The sequence below is a fragment of the Elephas maximus genome, chromosome 23, assembly GCF_024166365.1.
Source record: "Elephas maximus indicus isolate mEleMax1 chromosome 23, mEleMax1 primary haplotype, whole genome shotgun sequence".
NCBI classification, from domain to species: Eukaryota; Metazoa; Chordata; class Mammalia; order Proboscidea; family Elephantidae; genus Elephas; species Elephas maximus.
The window spans coordinates 79,746,210-79,761,811 of NC_064841.1; the positions used below are offsets into that span (position 1 = coordinate 79,746,210).

The 15,602-nt window shown below is 42.5% G+C and overlaps 1 protein-coding gene across 1 annotated transcript in view; it reads right to left on the reverse strand.

Annotated features, from left to right (window-relative positions):
* Positions 1–12,471: 12,471 nt before the first annotated feature.
* Positions 12,472–15,602, reverse strand: part of GRTP1 (growth hormone regulated TBC protein 1) — a 65,067-nt gene continuing 61,936 nt past the window's right edge. Inside the window, exon 8 of the mRNA XM_049867434.1 lies at positions 12,472–12,953. Coding sequence (XP_049723391.1) covers positions 12,864–12,953 — 90 coding nt within the window. The 3' untranslated portion in view covers positions 12,472–12,863. The remainder of the gene's footprint in view (positions 12,954–15,602) is intronic.

A 15,602-nucleotide genomic window follows, 5' to 3' on the forward strand; every position in this document is an offset into this window, starting at 1 on the left:
CCTAGTACTTCTGTCAGCTAAAAATAAGAGATCATGAAAACATGTTAAGTATATTCAGGGGTTAAGTGTATGATGATAATAACCACAGGGGGAACATGGAGGGGGGGTGGTCTGTGCAAAGCGACACCTGGTTTTGGAAGAGTTGATTTTGTAGCCATTCATTTGGATGGTAACTGGAGGGGAACGTTAGTTGTCTCTTAACCTCAGTCTTCAATCATAGCAATACAGCCACGTTGGTCTCTGTAGGCAAACGTTTATCTACATCATGAGGAAGTTAAAAGTAAGGAACCAGGATGGAGAGAAGAGGCCAGAGCACGTGGCTTCTTTACTGAAAATTATAGTCAACTTCAAAAGACCATATTTTATTAAGATTCAGGTCAGTAATGGAGAATGAGGGTGTCTGTAGGGTTTTATTCTTAATGACTTCCTCTGCTAGTTGATAAGACGTATAAAAGGCCTGTTCTTGTGTGCCATCAAGTCGATTCCAGCTCAGTGGTTACACAGCTCCAAGAGTACCTTCTTTCGAGTTGTGTAACCATTCTCACTCTACTTTTCTGAGTTGTTCCTCCCTCATTAACATAAACTCACTGCCCCCTGAGGTTCCTGTCTAGTCTTTCGAGTTGCTGTTGTCAGTTTGAACCAATATAGATCTAAAAGAGCATAATGCTCAAGGCAGACCTTTTTTTTTTTTTTTTAACTAATTAAGCTAAACATTTGTTTGGTTTTAAGATGACTTAAGGAGATACTTTTGGTTTAAGATTTAAAGATGATCTCAAGGCAGTAGCTTTAGGGGTTCATCTACCTTCTATGGCTGCAGAAAGTCTAGAGTTAATGAGAACTTGAAATTCTATTAGCATTTCCCCTTTTGATCAGGATTCTTTTATGGAATATTTGATCAGAATATTCAGTTATGGTAGCTGGGCACTGTCCAGTTCTTCTGGTCTCATGGGAAAGGAGGCAGTTAGCCACACATTCCACTTCCTCCTCCGATTCCTGATTCTCCTTCGTGCATCAGGTGCACAGAGTCCAATTGTTGTGCCTTGGATGGCCACTTGCAAGTTTTTAAGGCCCCAGGCACTATGCAACAAACTAGGAGGTGGAACAGAAGCACTAACCATGTTATTAGGGCAATTAACTGGGAAGTCCCATGAAGCCGTGACCCTAAACCTCCAAACCAAGGAACCAAATCCCATGAGGTGTTTGGTTGTACATAAGCAGCCTCAGCAGCTTTTTAAAATTTTTTTGTCATCGTAAATATATCACACAACTTATGCCAATTCAACTTTTTATGGGTGTACACTTATTGACAGCAATTAAAATAACTGGCTGTGATTTTTTCATCGCAGTTAACCTCCCTTTTCCCTCCCCTCCTGTGCGTGGTAACCACTTACAAACTTTGGTCTCTGTACGTTTGCTTTTTTTTGTCTTTTTATATAAGTGAGGTCATACAATATTTGTCCTTTTGTGATTGGCTTATTTTGCTCAGCACCAAGTCTTCAAGCTCCGTCCATATGGTAGCATGTATCAAGACTTCATTTTTCCTACTGGCCGAGTAGTATTTCATTTTTCGTATGTATCATATTTTGTTTATCCATTCATATGTTGGTGGACATTTAGATTGTTGCCACCTTTTGCTGTTGTGAGTGAACATTGGTGTACATGTCTCTTTTTGAGTCTCTGCTTTCGAGTCTTTCGGGTATGTAGTGGTGGAATTGCTGGGTCATATGGTAGTTCTGTTTTAGTTTTTTGAGGAACTGCCATGCAGCAGCTTTTCCACAACTATACAATTTTTCATTCCTACCAGGAGTGGATGAGTGTTCCTAGTGGGAATGAAATGGTATCTCATTGTGGTTTTGATTTGCATCTCTGATGGCTAAAGACACAGAGCATCTTTTCATCTGTTTGGTGGCCACTTGCATGTCCTGTTTGATGAAATGTCTGTTTAAGCGTTTTGCTCATTTTATGATTGGGTTATTTGTCTTTTTGTTAAGTTGTTGAAGTTTTATACATTTCTTGGTTCTTAGATTCTTGTCAGATACGTGGTTTCAGAAGATACTCTCCCATTTGGTAGTTTGTCTTCATTTTTTTTTTTTTTTTAGTCTTTCGATGAACAGAAGTTATTAATTTTTATGAGGTCTCATTTATTTTGTCTTTTGCTGTTTGTGCATTTCTTATTATATTAGATAATCTATTGTTGAAAGCTCAGTCTGACCACATTGCTCCTGCTTGTTCTTCTGAGAATTTTATGGTTTTAGTGTGCACATTTAGATCCTTAATCAATTCTGAATTTGTTTTTGTATATGGTGTGAGGCATGGATCCTGTTTCATTTTTCTGCATGTGGAAATCCAATTTTCCCAGCACCATTTATTGAAGAAACTCTTCTTTTCCTGTTGAATGGACTTAGTACCCTTGTCAAAGATCAGTTGACCATAGATGTGTAGGTATATTTCTGGACTCCCAGTTCTGTTCCATTGGTCTGTGTGTATTGCTATTCCGGTACCAGGCTGTTTTCATTACTGTAGCTGTATGTTTTAAAATCAGATGTGAGCCCTCCTACTTTGTTCTTCTCTTTCAACATTGTTTTAGCTACTCGGAGCCCCTTGCTGGAGCCCCTTGCCATTCCATATAAAGTTAAGGATTAGTTTTTGTATTTCTGTAAAGAATGCTGTTGGGATTTTGATTGGGATTGCAGTGAATGTATAGATCACTTTGGGTTGTATTGACATCTTAACGATATTAAGGCTTCCAGTCCATCAACATGAAACATCTTTCCATTTATTTAAGTCTTCTTTAATCTCTTTCAGCAGTGTTTTATACTTTTCGTTGTATAAATCCTACACATCTCTGGTTTGATTTACTCATGTATTTTATTCTCTTAGATGCTATTAGGATGGAATTGTTTCCCTAATTTCCCTTTCAGATTTCTCATTGCTGATGTACAGGAACTCAGCTGATTTTTGTTTGTTGACCTCGTACTCTGCAGCTTTGCTTAATTCCTCTATTAGCTCTAAGTTTTCTCATGGACTCTTGAGATTTTCTGTGTATGGATCATATCATCCGCACATAGAGATGACCTGGGTACCTTTTCTTTTCCTTGTCTTACTGCTCAGGCAAGGACTTCTAATGCAGTATTGAGTAGAAGCGGTGAGAACGAGCACCCTTGTCTCGTTCCTAATTTCAAGGGGAAAGCTCTAAGTATAATGTTGGCTCTTGGCTTTATCATGTATACCCTGAATCATATTAAGGAATTTCCCTTATATTCCAGTCTTTTTTAGGGTTTTCATCAAGAAAGGATGTTGGATTTTATCAAATGCTTTTTCTGCATCCACAGAGAGATTATGTGGTTTCCCTTTGTTCTATTGATGTCGTTTATTAAAGTGTTAATTTATTTTTTGATGTTGAACCATCCCTGCATTCTTGGAATAAATGCCACTTGGTCATAGTGTCTCTTTTAGTATGCTGTTGGATTCTGTTTGATAGTATTTTTTTGAGAATTTTTGTATCTATATTCGTAAGAGATGTTGGCCTGTCATTTTCTTTTGTTGTGTCTTTGTCTGGTTTGGGTATCCGGGTTATGTTTGTTTCATAGAATGAATTAAGGGCTATTCCTTCCTTCTGTATCTTTTGGAAGAGTTTAAACCATATTGGTGTCAGTTCTCAGGATGTTTGGTAGAATTCCCCAGTGAAGCCATCTGGTCCAGGACTTTTTTTTTTGATTGGGAAGTGTTTGATCACCGATTCAATCTCTTCACTTGTTTTGGGTCTGTTAAGAGTTTCTGTTTCCTCTCGAGTCGGTTTGAGTAGGTTGTGTGCATCTAAGAATTTGTCTGTTATTCAGTTTGTTGCCATACAGTTGTTCTTAATATTCTGTCATAGTTCTCTTTATTTCTATCAAGTCAGTTGTAATGTCCTCTCTTTTTTTATTTTGGTTATTTGCATCTTTTCTTTGTCAGACTAGCTAAAGTTTTGTCAATTTTATTGATCTTTTCTAAGAGCCAACTTCAGGTTTTTTCATTCTGTTTTTCTATTTTTGATTTTTTTTTTTCTGCTCCCATCTTTGTTTTTTCCTTTTTCTGGTAGGTTTAGGCTTAGTTTGCTCTTTCATTTGTAGTTCCTGGAGTTGTTGAATTAGGCTGTTAATTTGAGATTCTTCTTCTTTTTTTATATAGGTATTTATTGCTATAAATTTACCTCTGAGTACTGCCTTTGCTGCATCCCTTAAGTTTTGTTATGTTTTGCTTTCATTTTAATTTGACTCTAAGAAATTTGTGATTTCACTTTTGATTTCATCCTTGACCCACTGATACTTTAATAGTGTGTTGTTTAATTTCCATATGGTTGTAAATTTTTTATGGTTTTTTTTTTTTCTGTTACTGATTTATAGCCTCACTCCATTGTGGTCAGAGAAAACAACACTTACATGATTTCAGTCTTTTTATCAGGACTGACTTTGTGACCTAAAATGTGGTCTGCCCTGGATAATGATCCATGTGTACTGGAGTAGAATGTATATTGTTCTGTTTTGGGATGGAGTATTCTATATATGTCTGTTAAGTCTAGTTGGTTTATAGTGTCATTCAGGTCCTCTGTTTCCTTGTTGATCTTCTTTCTGAATATTCTGTCCCATACTGAAAGTGGTGTATTGACGTCTCCAACTATTATTGTAGCACTGTCTATTTCTTCCTTCAATTCTATCAGTTTTTGTTTTCTATATTTAGGTGCCCTGATGTTGGGTGCATGTATGTTTATGATTGTTAAATCTTCTTGATTAATTGATCCTTTTATCATCATATAATGTCTATCTTTATCTTTTCTGACAGATTTTGTCTTAAAGTCTACTTTGATACTAAGATTGCTGCTGTAGCTTTCTTGGTTATTATTTGTATGGAATCTTTGTTTACATCCTTTCACTTTCAATTTACTTGTGCCCTTGGGTTTAAGCTGTGTCCCTTTTAAAGAGCATATAGTTGGATCATTTTTTTTTTATTATTCTGCCACTCTGTCTTTTGATTGGCATGTTTAGTCCATTTACATTCACTGTAATTACTCATAACTGACTGACTTCTGCCATTTTTGCATGTCTTAAGCCTTTGCTGTCTTGGCCCTTTAGTACTGCTTGGTTTTGTGTTTTGTTGGTTTATTGTAGTGAGCCTTTTTGGTTCCCTTCTCCTTTCCTTTTGTGTGTTTTTTATGTATTTTGTTAACGGCTACAGTGAATATCATATTTCTCATTGCTGTCTTTCTATAGATTCTTGCAGCTTATTAAATTTTTCATTATGTTCTTGAATAACCTTTTTAATTTCTTCAGCTGCTTTATCTGTGTGTTCCTTGGCTTGTTCTGCATTTTGCCCGATCTCCTTCCTGATGTCTTGAAGAGTTCTGTATATTAATTTTTTGTATTCTGCATCTGTCAATTCCAGGAAGGCACCATCATCCAGAAGATACCTTGATTCTTTGTTTTGAGAGCTTGTTAAAGCAATCATGGTCTGCTGCTTTATGTGATTTGATATTGACTGTTGTCTCCGAGACATCTATAAGTTATTGTATTAGCTTATTTTGTTTGCTTACTGTATCCTAGCTTCTTGCATTGTTTTGGTATGCCCAAATAGGCTGCTTGAGTGAGGTAGCTTGATTATTTTTGCCTTTTAAACTTTAAAGTCCTGTAACCAGATGGCTGGAGCTGTTACCAGGTATATGAGCCTAGGAGTCCATTCACTTCTCTTGTATGGATTCAGCTCAGGTGCCCATCAAGTATGTGGTACAGGCTTTGTCCTACAGTCTTAGAGGGTCAGAGGTGATTGGTGTAGGTACAGGTATCTGGTTGCAGCATGAGGTCACGCTCTGAACAAGGCAGGGTGCTGACAACCATCCACTGAGTGTGAGGAAAGCGCGTCTGTGTTCCCTAGAGCGCACAGGTGGGTGAGTTCTGCAGACGGACCATGAGCACCCAGTGCTTTTGGTTGTAAGGACTGGGAAGCACCACTTATCCTTGGACCCCTGCCGTGGGTGGAGCCACCAGTCCTTAGGCCCCTGATGTGCGCAGGTCAGTACCCTGTTTAATAGGCAAAGTGGTGTCAAACATCAAACAGTCATCTCTCCAGTTCACAGCTGAAACAGTTGTAGTCTGCCAACAAGGGTCTGTTCTCCTGAAATGGGCCCACAGAGGTCCATGCAGTGGTGAAAGATATTCAAAGTCCACGGGCCATTTATGCCTGGATAAGAGCTGCTTCTGTCCTGAGCGCCCCAGGTTAGTGGAGCTTGCAGATAATCTTTTTCCCCAGTTGTGAATTTGTTCCTTCTCCAAGGCTGGGAGAATGGCTCAGGGCGTGCAGCAGGACCTATCTATCTCAGGCCCAGGGAAATTGACAGCCACTGAAGCCGGCTTGGGGCCTGGGGGCACGGTAAAATATATGCAGGTACTTAGCTTTTGCCGAGTGCACCTTTCTTCTCTGGTTCCAGAGGTGTGAATAGGCTGTGCAGCTTGCTGTCTCTCCCTGAGGAAACCGCCTCTGTAACGCTACCGCCAGCCCTGCCGTGGTCCCTCCAGGGAATGGTGCCTGAGGGTTCCTGGTGATTCAGGTCTGGCAGCTCCTCTCTGCTTCTAAACTGTTTCTCCCTCCCCCTGCCGCTCAGTCCATTTTCTAACTTTACCTTTGATGTTCAGGGCTCCTAGCTTGTCATAATCATTTCACTTGTTTTTTTCAGGCCTTTGTTTTAAGAGGGATCACCTGAAGGGTCTGACTACTCTGTCGTCTTGGCCCTGCCTCTGAGAAAATTGAATGTTATATTTAAGAGCTTGTTATTTATAGCATTCTAGGGTAAATTTGTACCAATTTCAGTAACATACAAGAAATGCTATGTATCGTTTCTCTCCTTCTCCCCCTTGTGTTGTTACCACTAATTACATCTTTATATTTCATGTGCCCTGTAACATAATTTTATCCTTGCCTTTTATGTATTCATTACTTAAAAAAAGATACAGGAAGCAGTTAGAATTATTAAGCATGAATACTTTATTACTAGCCCTTATATTTGTCCATGCATTTTCCCTTTATTAGGGATCAATCTTTTTACGTATAGCTTTGAATTACTTTCTAGCGTCTTTTCCCTTCCATCCACAGAACTCCCATTAGTATTTTTTGTAGGGCCAGTCTAGCAGATATGAACTCCTCTCTCAGCTTCTGTTTGTCTGGGAATGCTTTAATTTGACCCTCGTTCTTGAAGGATAGTATTATTGGCTGACTGTTTCAACACTTTACATATAGCATTCCATTGCCTTCTGGCTCCAGTGTTTCTGAGGAAAAATCAGTATTCTTATTGGGGATCCTTTGTATGTGACTGTTGTTTCTCACTACTTTCAGGATTCTCTTATTTTTGAGAGCTGAACTATGATGTGTCTTGGTGTAGATCTCTTTGGGTTCATGCTGGTTGGTGTTCTTTCAGCTTCTTGGATTTGTAGATTCATGTCCTTTGTTAGATTGGGGAAGTTTTCTGTCATTATTCATGCAAATATCTTTCTGTCCTTTTCTTGCTCTCATCTCTTTCTGAAATTCCCATGATGCATATATTAGGCCTCTTGTTGTCTGATAATTCCATTAAACTGTGCTCAGCCTTCTTGAGCCTCTGGTCTTGTTGCTTTTCAGTGTCTAATTTTAACTAACTTATCCTGTAATTCACTGATTCTTCTGCCTCATTAATTTGTTGGTACAGCCTTCTTTTGTGTTGGTCATTTCAGTTATTGTCCCTTTCAGTTGCAGTATCTTTTTTTAGATCCTTATTTTGTTCTTGCATTGTTTTCCTTCTTTTAGCTCTTTGTGTTTTCCCTTAGACTTTAATTATGTTTAAATCTGTTTTTTGTATTCTTCCCTTTTTTTCACTATTTGGTCATCTGTTGATGCACTTTCACTACCTTTGTCATGTTCATTTGAATGGGCCATTTTTTTCTCTGTTGTGTGTCTTGTGATTTTTTATTGGGTGGGATTTTCAAGCTTGTTAACTTTCTCAATTTTCCCCAGTATTTGGTGGTTTTGCCCACACTATATTCTGCAAAACACTCATAGGTGGGCAGAGCTGTTGGACTTTACCATTTCCTCTCTGCCTCTGTGATAGCTCCTTCTCCCTCCCTGATTTTATTGGTATTTAAAAGTTCCAGATCTCGTTTTTCAACTTTCAGTCTCCCCCAAACACACCAGAGAACACAGTGTGGTCAGCCTGTCTGCCAATGGGCACCGCCTCTCAGGCGAGGTATTGTGTACTAATTGATCTGCCCTCCAGGGGTGCAGTCCCCCCTCTCTGATATTTACTCCCTTCCCTTCTCTCTTCCTGCAGTTATGTTTTTAGTCAGAAGACCCACACCCAGTGAGCCCTCTTCGGGGCTGGGTGTTGCCCTCCAGTTTTCCCCAGAGTTTCCTTTCCTGCTCTTTGGGGGCTGTGAGCTAGAATCAACTTGACAGCAACAGGTTTGATTTTTTTGTTGTTTTTATATCTGAGCCGGCATTCAAGGGAAGCACAGGCAGACTTTTCTCCATTTCAGGAGGAGGAGGGGGCTGGCACTCCCCAAAAGGACCTCCGAGAGATCTGCCTTACTGGTTTCAGAGCCCCAGTGGCCCTGTGGTGGTTGGGGGTGCTGTCTCCACTTAGGTGATCCACTTCCTGACTCCACCGCTGGGAACTTTCTGTAGGAGTTTGTATCAGCCCAGCAGGCAACAGTGACGGGTTGCGGGAGGGGTAGTCACACTCTGCACGGACCCCCAGGGAGGTCTGCCTTGTTGCTGTCAGAGCCCGCTCCATAGTCTGCTGGCTGTGAGTGCAGCCTCCACTCAAGATGCCTGCTTCCTAACACACAGCAGCCCCAGTCAGTAGTTCTCAGCACTGACTGGAAGGGGGAGCAGACAGACCCAAAGTGATCTGTCCTGTTGGTTTCAGAGGCCTGAGGCAAAGTGCTTACTGTGGGAGCAGACTCTGTTGCAGGGGCCTCTGTAGCAGTTTGCAGCCGCCTAACAACAAACAATTACTAGGTTGTGGGGGTGGGATATCATGCTCTGGTCAGAGCCCTATGGAGGTCTGCCTCGTTACCAGAGGCCTGCTGGTAGGTTGTTGGCTCTCAGTGCAGCCTCCACTCAGGACTCCTGCTTTCTAACACACAGCAACCTCACTCAGCAATCTTCAGCGCAAACTGAAAGTGGGGGCAGACTAACCCCAGCTGACCCCCCAGGGAGGCCTGTCTTGTTGGTTTCAGAGGCCAGAGCTGTGGGGGAGTGTGCTGACTGTGGGAGCAGACTACTGCAGGACCTTTCTGTAGCAATTCACAGCAGGCTTGTAGCTGATGGTGTCTGGGTGGGTGGGCGAAGTGCTGGTACATCCCAAATGGACCCCCGGGGAGGTCTGCCTTGTTGATTTTAGAGCAGAAGGCTTGGAGTGCTGTCTTTGTACTGGCGGGGCCTGTGGTGGTTAGGAAGTAAACTCTCTTTTCGGGGCCACCACCCCAGTTCACGGCCCCTGGCAGCCTGCATGGGGAGGGGCAGGGGCAGTGGAAGAAGTGATTTTCCTGCTATATGGTACTGGATCTGTTGATCCTTGCCTGTCTGTAGTTCCCCACTATTTTTCTCTGCTCCTCAATTCAGAGTCCTTCAAAGCCAAACACTGTTTGTTACATTGTTGTATATGTGGGGGAGGGTCAGATGGTGGTTTGTTTATGCTATCATCTTCCCAGCCCCAAGTGGATTTTTATTCTCAAATATGATGAGATTTATTTTTTATAAAACCTGAGAGAGCCCTGTATAATTCTTATATTGCTGTGTCGGCTGCATTCAACCTTAAAGAGTTCTAGCAGTCCTTTTCAAACCTAGAAGAGTGGGCCATGTGAGCAGAGATATTGAGATGGGAACAAGGCTTCAGTTCTCAGCAGCCTGTTGCTGAGGAAGTAAAAACTCAAGGTCCCTGAGGATGGGGTCTTTTAAGGCCCTGAAATAGCAAGATGTACCCAAGAGTTACAGAGACTAACACATATCTCTGGTGAATTTCTCCAGCCTAAACAGTAGAGATAAACTCTTGGCACAGTTCATGCCACGTGTTAAAATGATGCAGAAATGATCACTTTATGCCTAATCCAGAATTGAGAGAGATGAACGGTCACGGCCTGTTACCAGTGCCAGTGTTGAGGTCTTTGCAGTTTTGGGATTCATAAATTTGAGAGCATTAAGAAAATACCGTATATTGAAGCAGGCAGTGGAGGCTACCAAGGAATCGACTGAGCCAGAAGGTCCCATCATACAAACCCGATGCCCCAAACAGTAACCCTGGAAGTGGACAACATTCTTCTCCCTGGCAGATTCAAAGCAGTGGTGTGAGGCCATGAATGTTCTGATACCAGGGGTTAATGCTAAGGAAAACCCAACTACGAGGTGACTTGTTATGGCAATTTCACCTGTTTGTATTTCAAGAGGAACCATACTTGTTTTGGGGTTCCTTCCAGGAAGTTTGACATCTTATGAAATCCAACTAGCTAGGTTAGTGTAAAACTTCCCAGTTACTTCCAGTGAACTGCGTCAGACGTCAAGCTCATCCTGCTCAAGGTAGAGCCTCACAAGTTCCTGGAACACTGAGGCTTTTGGAGCCACGTGTTAAGTGTCAGGACCACAAACTTAGGACCATAAGCCAAACCACACATACGTAGGTGGTGGTGGTGTCTTCCAGGAGCGGATGGAGATCAAACAAAATGTTTAAGCCCACCAAGAAAGCAAACATCCTCCTCCTGTAATGCAGTGAGTACCACTGTATTACGGCGATGCTCATCTTAGCCTCCATGAACATTTTGGGAGTGAAAGCAGCAAAGAATCAAAAAACCAAAGTTTAGGATTGCTGTGCCAGTAATGAGCCGTTGCAGTAAACACGAGTCACTTGAGTTCTCTGGATGGTTTTTAGCTGTAAACTGAGAAGGCTGGCCTCAACCTCCTAGCCTCAGTCATCTCCAGGACCCTCGTCACCTTCCCGAGCTCAGTGACTGACCCCGCGCTGAGTTGCGATTTACTGCAGTTTCACTTCCTAGCAGAGCCGTAAGCCTTACGACAATGTCTAAGTTGTGAACTTGGGCCACTAGCACCTTCTGGTCCTGACGCCAGCGTTGTTAACGGATAAGCTTGTGGCATCTGCTCCACTCTTTCCCCGGCGGAAGGGAAGGCACCTTAGCGATGAAGGCTGCCTGTCTCCTGCTAGAGGTGAGAAAAAGGGGCCGAGGGGTTTACAGCCACCTGGTGAGATGGGAGGAGGTGGCGGCACCAGAACCCAGAGCTTGGGGGGCCCAGTAGCCAGGGCTCTCGCAAAGGCTGCCGCAGTTTGATGAGTTTAACGGTGTGGTTAAGCCAGGCTTCCTTTTACTAAGCACGCTTAGAGTTCAGAATGAATTCAGTGTCGACCTCTTTCTGAGAGGAGGTGAAAGGTCTGTGGAGGCAGATGTAACTGAAGCAGCCAGTCAGCCGAGGTGTGCAGGCAGAAACCTATAGGGAACGCTAGAATGTAACAGATACCGAACGAAATGAGAAAACAGAATAAAACTTTCCCACAAGATTTTAGCAAACAAGTGTTTGTAATTGGAAAAACAAGGAGTGTTTTCAAGTGACCACAGAAGGTGGTTAAGCTGCCGAGGGTGCACGTTTGGGAACAGCCATTAGCAGGCATCTCCTCCTGTCCGTTGCGGGGCTCAGCCTAACCAGACCAGACCCCCTTGCCCCCAAGTCGATTCCAACTCATAATGACCCTACAGGACAGAGCAGAATTGTCCCATAGAGTTTCCAAGGCTGTAACCTCTACAGAAGCAGACTGCCACGTCCCTCTCCTGCAGAGCAGGACTGGTTAGCAGCCAAGTGGTTAACCACTGCACTACCAGGGCTGCTTATACCCTGCCCAAACCAAAACCAAACCCGTTGTTGCCATCGAGTTGATCCCGACTCATAGTGACCCTATAGGACTGAGAGGAATTGCCCCATACAGTTTCCAAGGAGCGCTTGGTGGATATGAACTGACGACCTTTTGGTTAGTAGCCGTAGCGCTTAACCACTACACCACCAGGGTTTCCACAGCCTGCCCAGGCAACATCTCTTCATTCAGCCTGGGGGGCACACATCACTATTTCAGGCAGGGAGACAAGTGAAAGGGACACTCAGTAGGGGAGATTCGGAGCCATGCCCTGCCAGAGGAGCAAGTCCTGGAACTTTATAGCAGACTCCTGCCTCCCTTACCCCGGGCTGGCCTGGGAGTCTGGTGAGCCTTAGCCTCAGGGGCCCATCTGAAACACCCCTCCCTCCTGGGAGGGCCTAGGATGAAATGACTGGACGGAGGCTTTCCTGGGCCTGTATCAAGTTCCCCTTTCTAAGGGCTCACACACGTGTGGTTTATTCTTTGCGTAACACAATCTTAAAAATAACTTTAAAAAATTACCTTTCTAAAGCAAAATTACTGGCTACATGCACACCCTCACAGAAGAAGGGGCAGAATATTTTAATTGGTATTAAGAACACAATAGTGACAGTTCACTATTTGGATTTTAATTTTTAATCTGAGAATCACAAACTCACAGGTGTTGACATTTTATTAAATACAAATGCATGTATCTCATATTTTCTATATTATTGTCTCAAGTAAAAATATTTTTTCTTTAGAAATCTGTGGCTTCATGGCTCATAACCTAAGCTGTAGAATGACATGATTTGAAAAGTTTTTAAAAAAACCACGACTAAAGTGTGGTGACAGTTATTTACAACACTGAAAAGGAAAGTGGTAAAAACTGGTCGAGTGTCAGCGCTGGAAACGATGCGCGCTGTCAGTGCAAAGTGTGGGGGAATGTGCAGTTGAGGGGACCGCCGACTCATCCCTGAGTGAGTAACTTCGCTCTGCAGCTCTCTCGAAGCTTGGTGATGGTTGTCATGGATAAACTTCCAGGTTCTGAAAATATTTTCTGGAACAGAGAAATGGAATTAGTTTACAAAGAAGCTCAACAACACTTTTACCTCAGCTGGCCCCTGTGAAAGGCTAAACTGCAGCAGATGGACAGACAACATGCCTCAGGTGAAGCGGGAGGGAGGAGCAGCTCCCAGAGCTGGGCAGGCAGCCACCACTTGGTCACCATCCCATCTCTGTTCAGAGGGCTGAGGACCCCAAGTCTGCCCGCTCAATAAAGGTAAAATGAATCAACTAACTTAATGATGAAAAGGCAGTTTTTTTTTTCCTTTAGTTTTTTTAACCAAAGAATGGTACCATCACAAAACCACCCAATTAACTCATACAACAGACTCCATACAAAATAGAACTTCCAATTTTTCCTACAGAGTCAACTAACGAGAAGCAAGGCCAGCAAACAAATCCACCAGAAATCAAAGCTTAATTTTAGCTGCTGGTTTTCGAGGAAGGGACTCTTGGGGTGCAGTAGTTAAGCACTTGGCTGCTAACCTAAAGGTCGGTGGTTGGAACCCACCAGCTGCTCCGCAGGAGAAAGATGTGGCCGTCTGCTTCCCTGTGCGGCAGGCCCTGTCCTATAGGGTTGCTAGGAGTCAGTATTGACTCGGTGGCAGTGGATTTGGGTTTTTTGGTGGTTTAGCGATAAGGAGCCACACTGAATGTTGGCTTGACCATCGTTTTCCTACCTGATGGCCATGGTAAGAAGCACTGCAGAAGGAAAGGGCTTAGATATTGCGTAACCAGGTCATTACTAGTTCTTGAATAATTTAGTGTTGTTAAAAGTCAGACATTTTAAAACACCTTATATTTGTGTAGTACTTGGCTATGTTTTAATGAAATCAAATGTTTTCATACCCATTTGACCTTCAACTCGCTCTGTGAGAAAGACGCTGCCATTTAAAACATGAAGAAAATAGTACAAAGGGAGGAAGGTGGACAGAACTGTGAACATACGTACTTATCCATCCCAACTCAGGTATATTATTAATTCCCAAAACAGCACCATACTACAAAGTAGCATATGACAAGTAGAAAACATCTGACCCTATGACAGGATTGAACTGAGTTTGTTATCATTGCTATTTGCAAATTAAAGACAAGAACGTTTAAAAGCAACCCAGAAGTTGAGAGGCAAAAGCTAAGCCAGTGAAGGCAGCAGAGCCAAGTTGGAGTGGTTGTACAGCTCACAAGGCCCACTCCCTGGGGAAGTGCTCGCTCTGTGCCTCTGTCATGGCTGATGGGACAGGGTGGGCCCTTGTGCCAGCCAGAGTCTCTCTACTGGGGTTTTTGGCATTGGGATTAAGTGACCTCAGACACATGGCTAGGATAAATATGTAAGCTTTCTGGGCTCCCATATACTTACTGCCTGTTCTTTGAAAAGTGGGTGTTGTAGGAAAAACGAAGAGCAGAGAGAGCGCGCACAGCAGATGTGCAGAGATGGGTAAAGCAGTGGTGAGAGACAGATCTAAAACACTGCCAGGCGCCCCAATGGCTTTCCCCTGCCCAACTCCAGTCCTGGAGACTCACAACACCCTATATCCTTAAGGTGTTCACCCGTTTAATATGCTTAAACTCATTTGAGTTGGTTTCTGAAGCTTTCAGTCCGAATCCAAACTGATAACACTGAGGTTATACTATGTACAGTTAAGTCTGTACCCACGAACGCAAAACCTATTTTTACCAATATTTTTCTTAGGTCTTGGTGGGAAAACAAACATCTAGGTCCCCAAAGCTTTAAGGATCACACAGCGAGGTAAAAAAGGGAGTCATTCAGACTCTCTTAAAAAAACCAGATTAACAGAAAAAAAAGAGAAAGAGGAAAAAGGTGATAAGTGAATATTTTCCAAGAAGTATCAAGAGGTTACGGAAGACAAGTGTTTATGATGACAACTTATGAACTATAAACAGGCACACCAATCCAAGTGAGTTACTTATCTTCACCACATGAACTGTTGGCAAACTAGCTGAATTCAGCTGAACCCTGGGGGAGAATGTATTTGTGCAGCTCACTACTGTCACAATGAGCCAGGTCTGTCCTCTGCTGCTTGTTGCACGAACATGGGCCTATTGACCTTCCAGGGAAAGGTGGTTTTGAGAATCTTTCCTTCAACACAAGTCTATGAAGACCTCGGGAAACACTGCACTGGGGGGTAATAATACTTGACTGGGTTCTTTTTTCCCTTTTGTTCACTTTATATGTGTGTGTGATTTAATTTACAAGTCTAAACCCAAAGATAAGTCTTCTATATCTTGATAAAAACTAGTTTTTAAGGTACCAGAGCCCAAGGTCCCTTTTTTTTTTTTTTTTCAAACTTGCTGCTTGTTATGAATTGAATTGTGTCCCCCTAAAACGTGTTGTAAATCCTAACCCTATACCTGTGGTTCTAATCCGATTTGGGAATGAATTTTCTTTGTTATGTCAATGAGACAGTATTATCAGAGAATGTGTGTTAAATCAATCTCTTGGGAGATATAAAAGAGAAGATTAAGCACACAGAGGGGAAGATAAAAGCCACATGATTGCCAAGATGCCTAGGAATAGAAGCTGAAAAGAGACAAGGAACTTCCCCCAGAGCCGACAGACGGAGAGCCTTCCCCTAGAACAGGCGCCCTGAATTCGGATTTCTTTTTTTTTTTTTTTAGTTCAGAC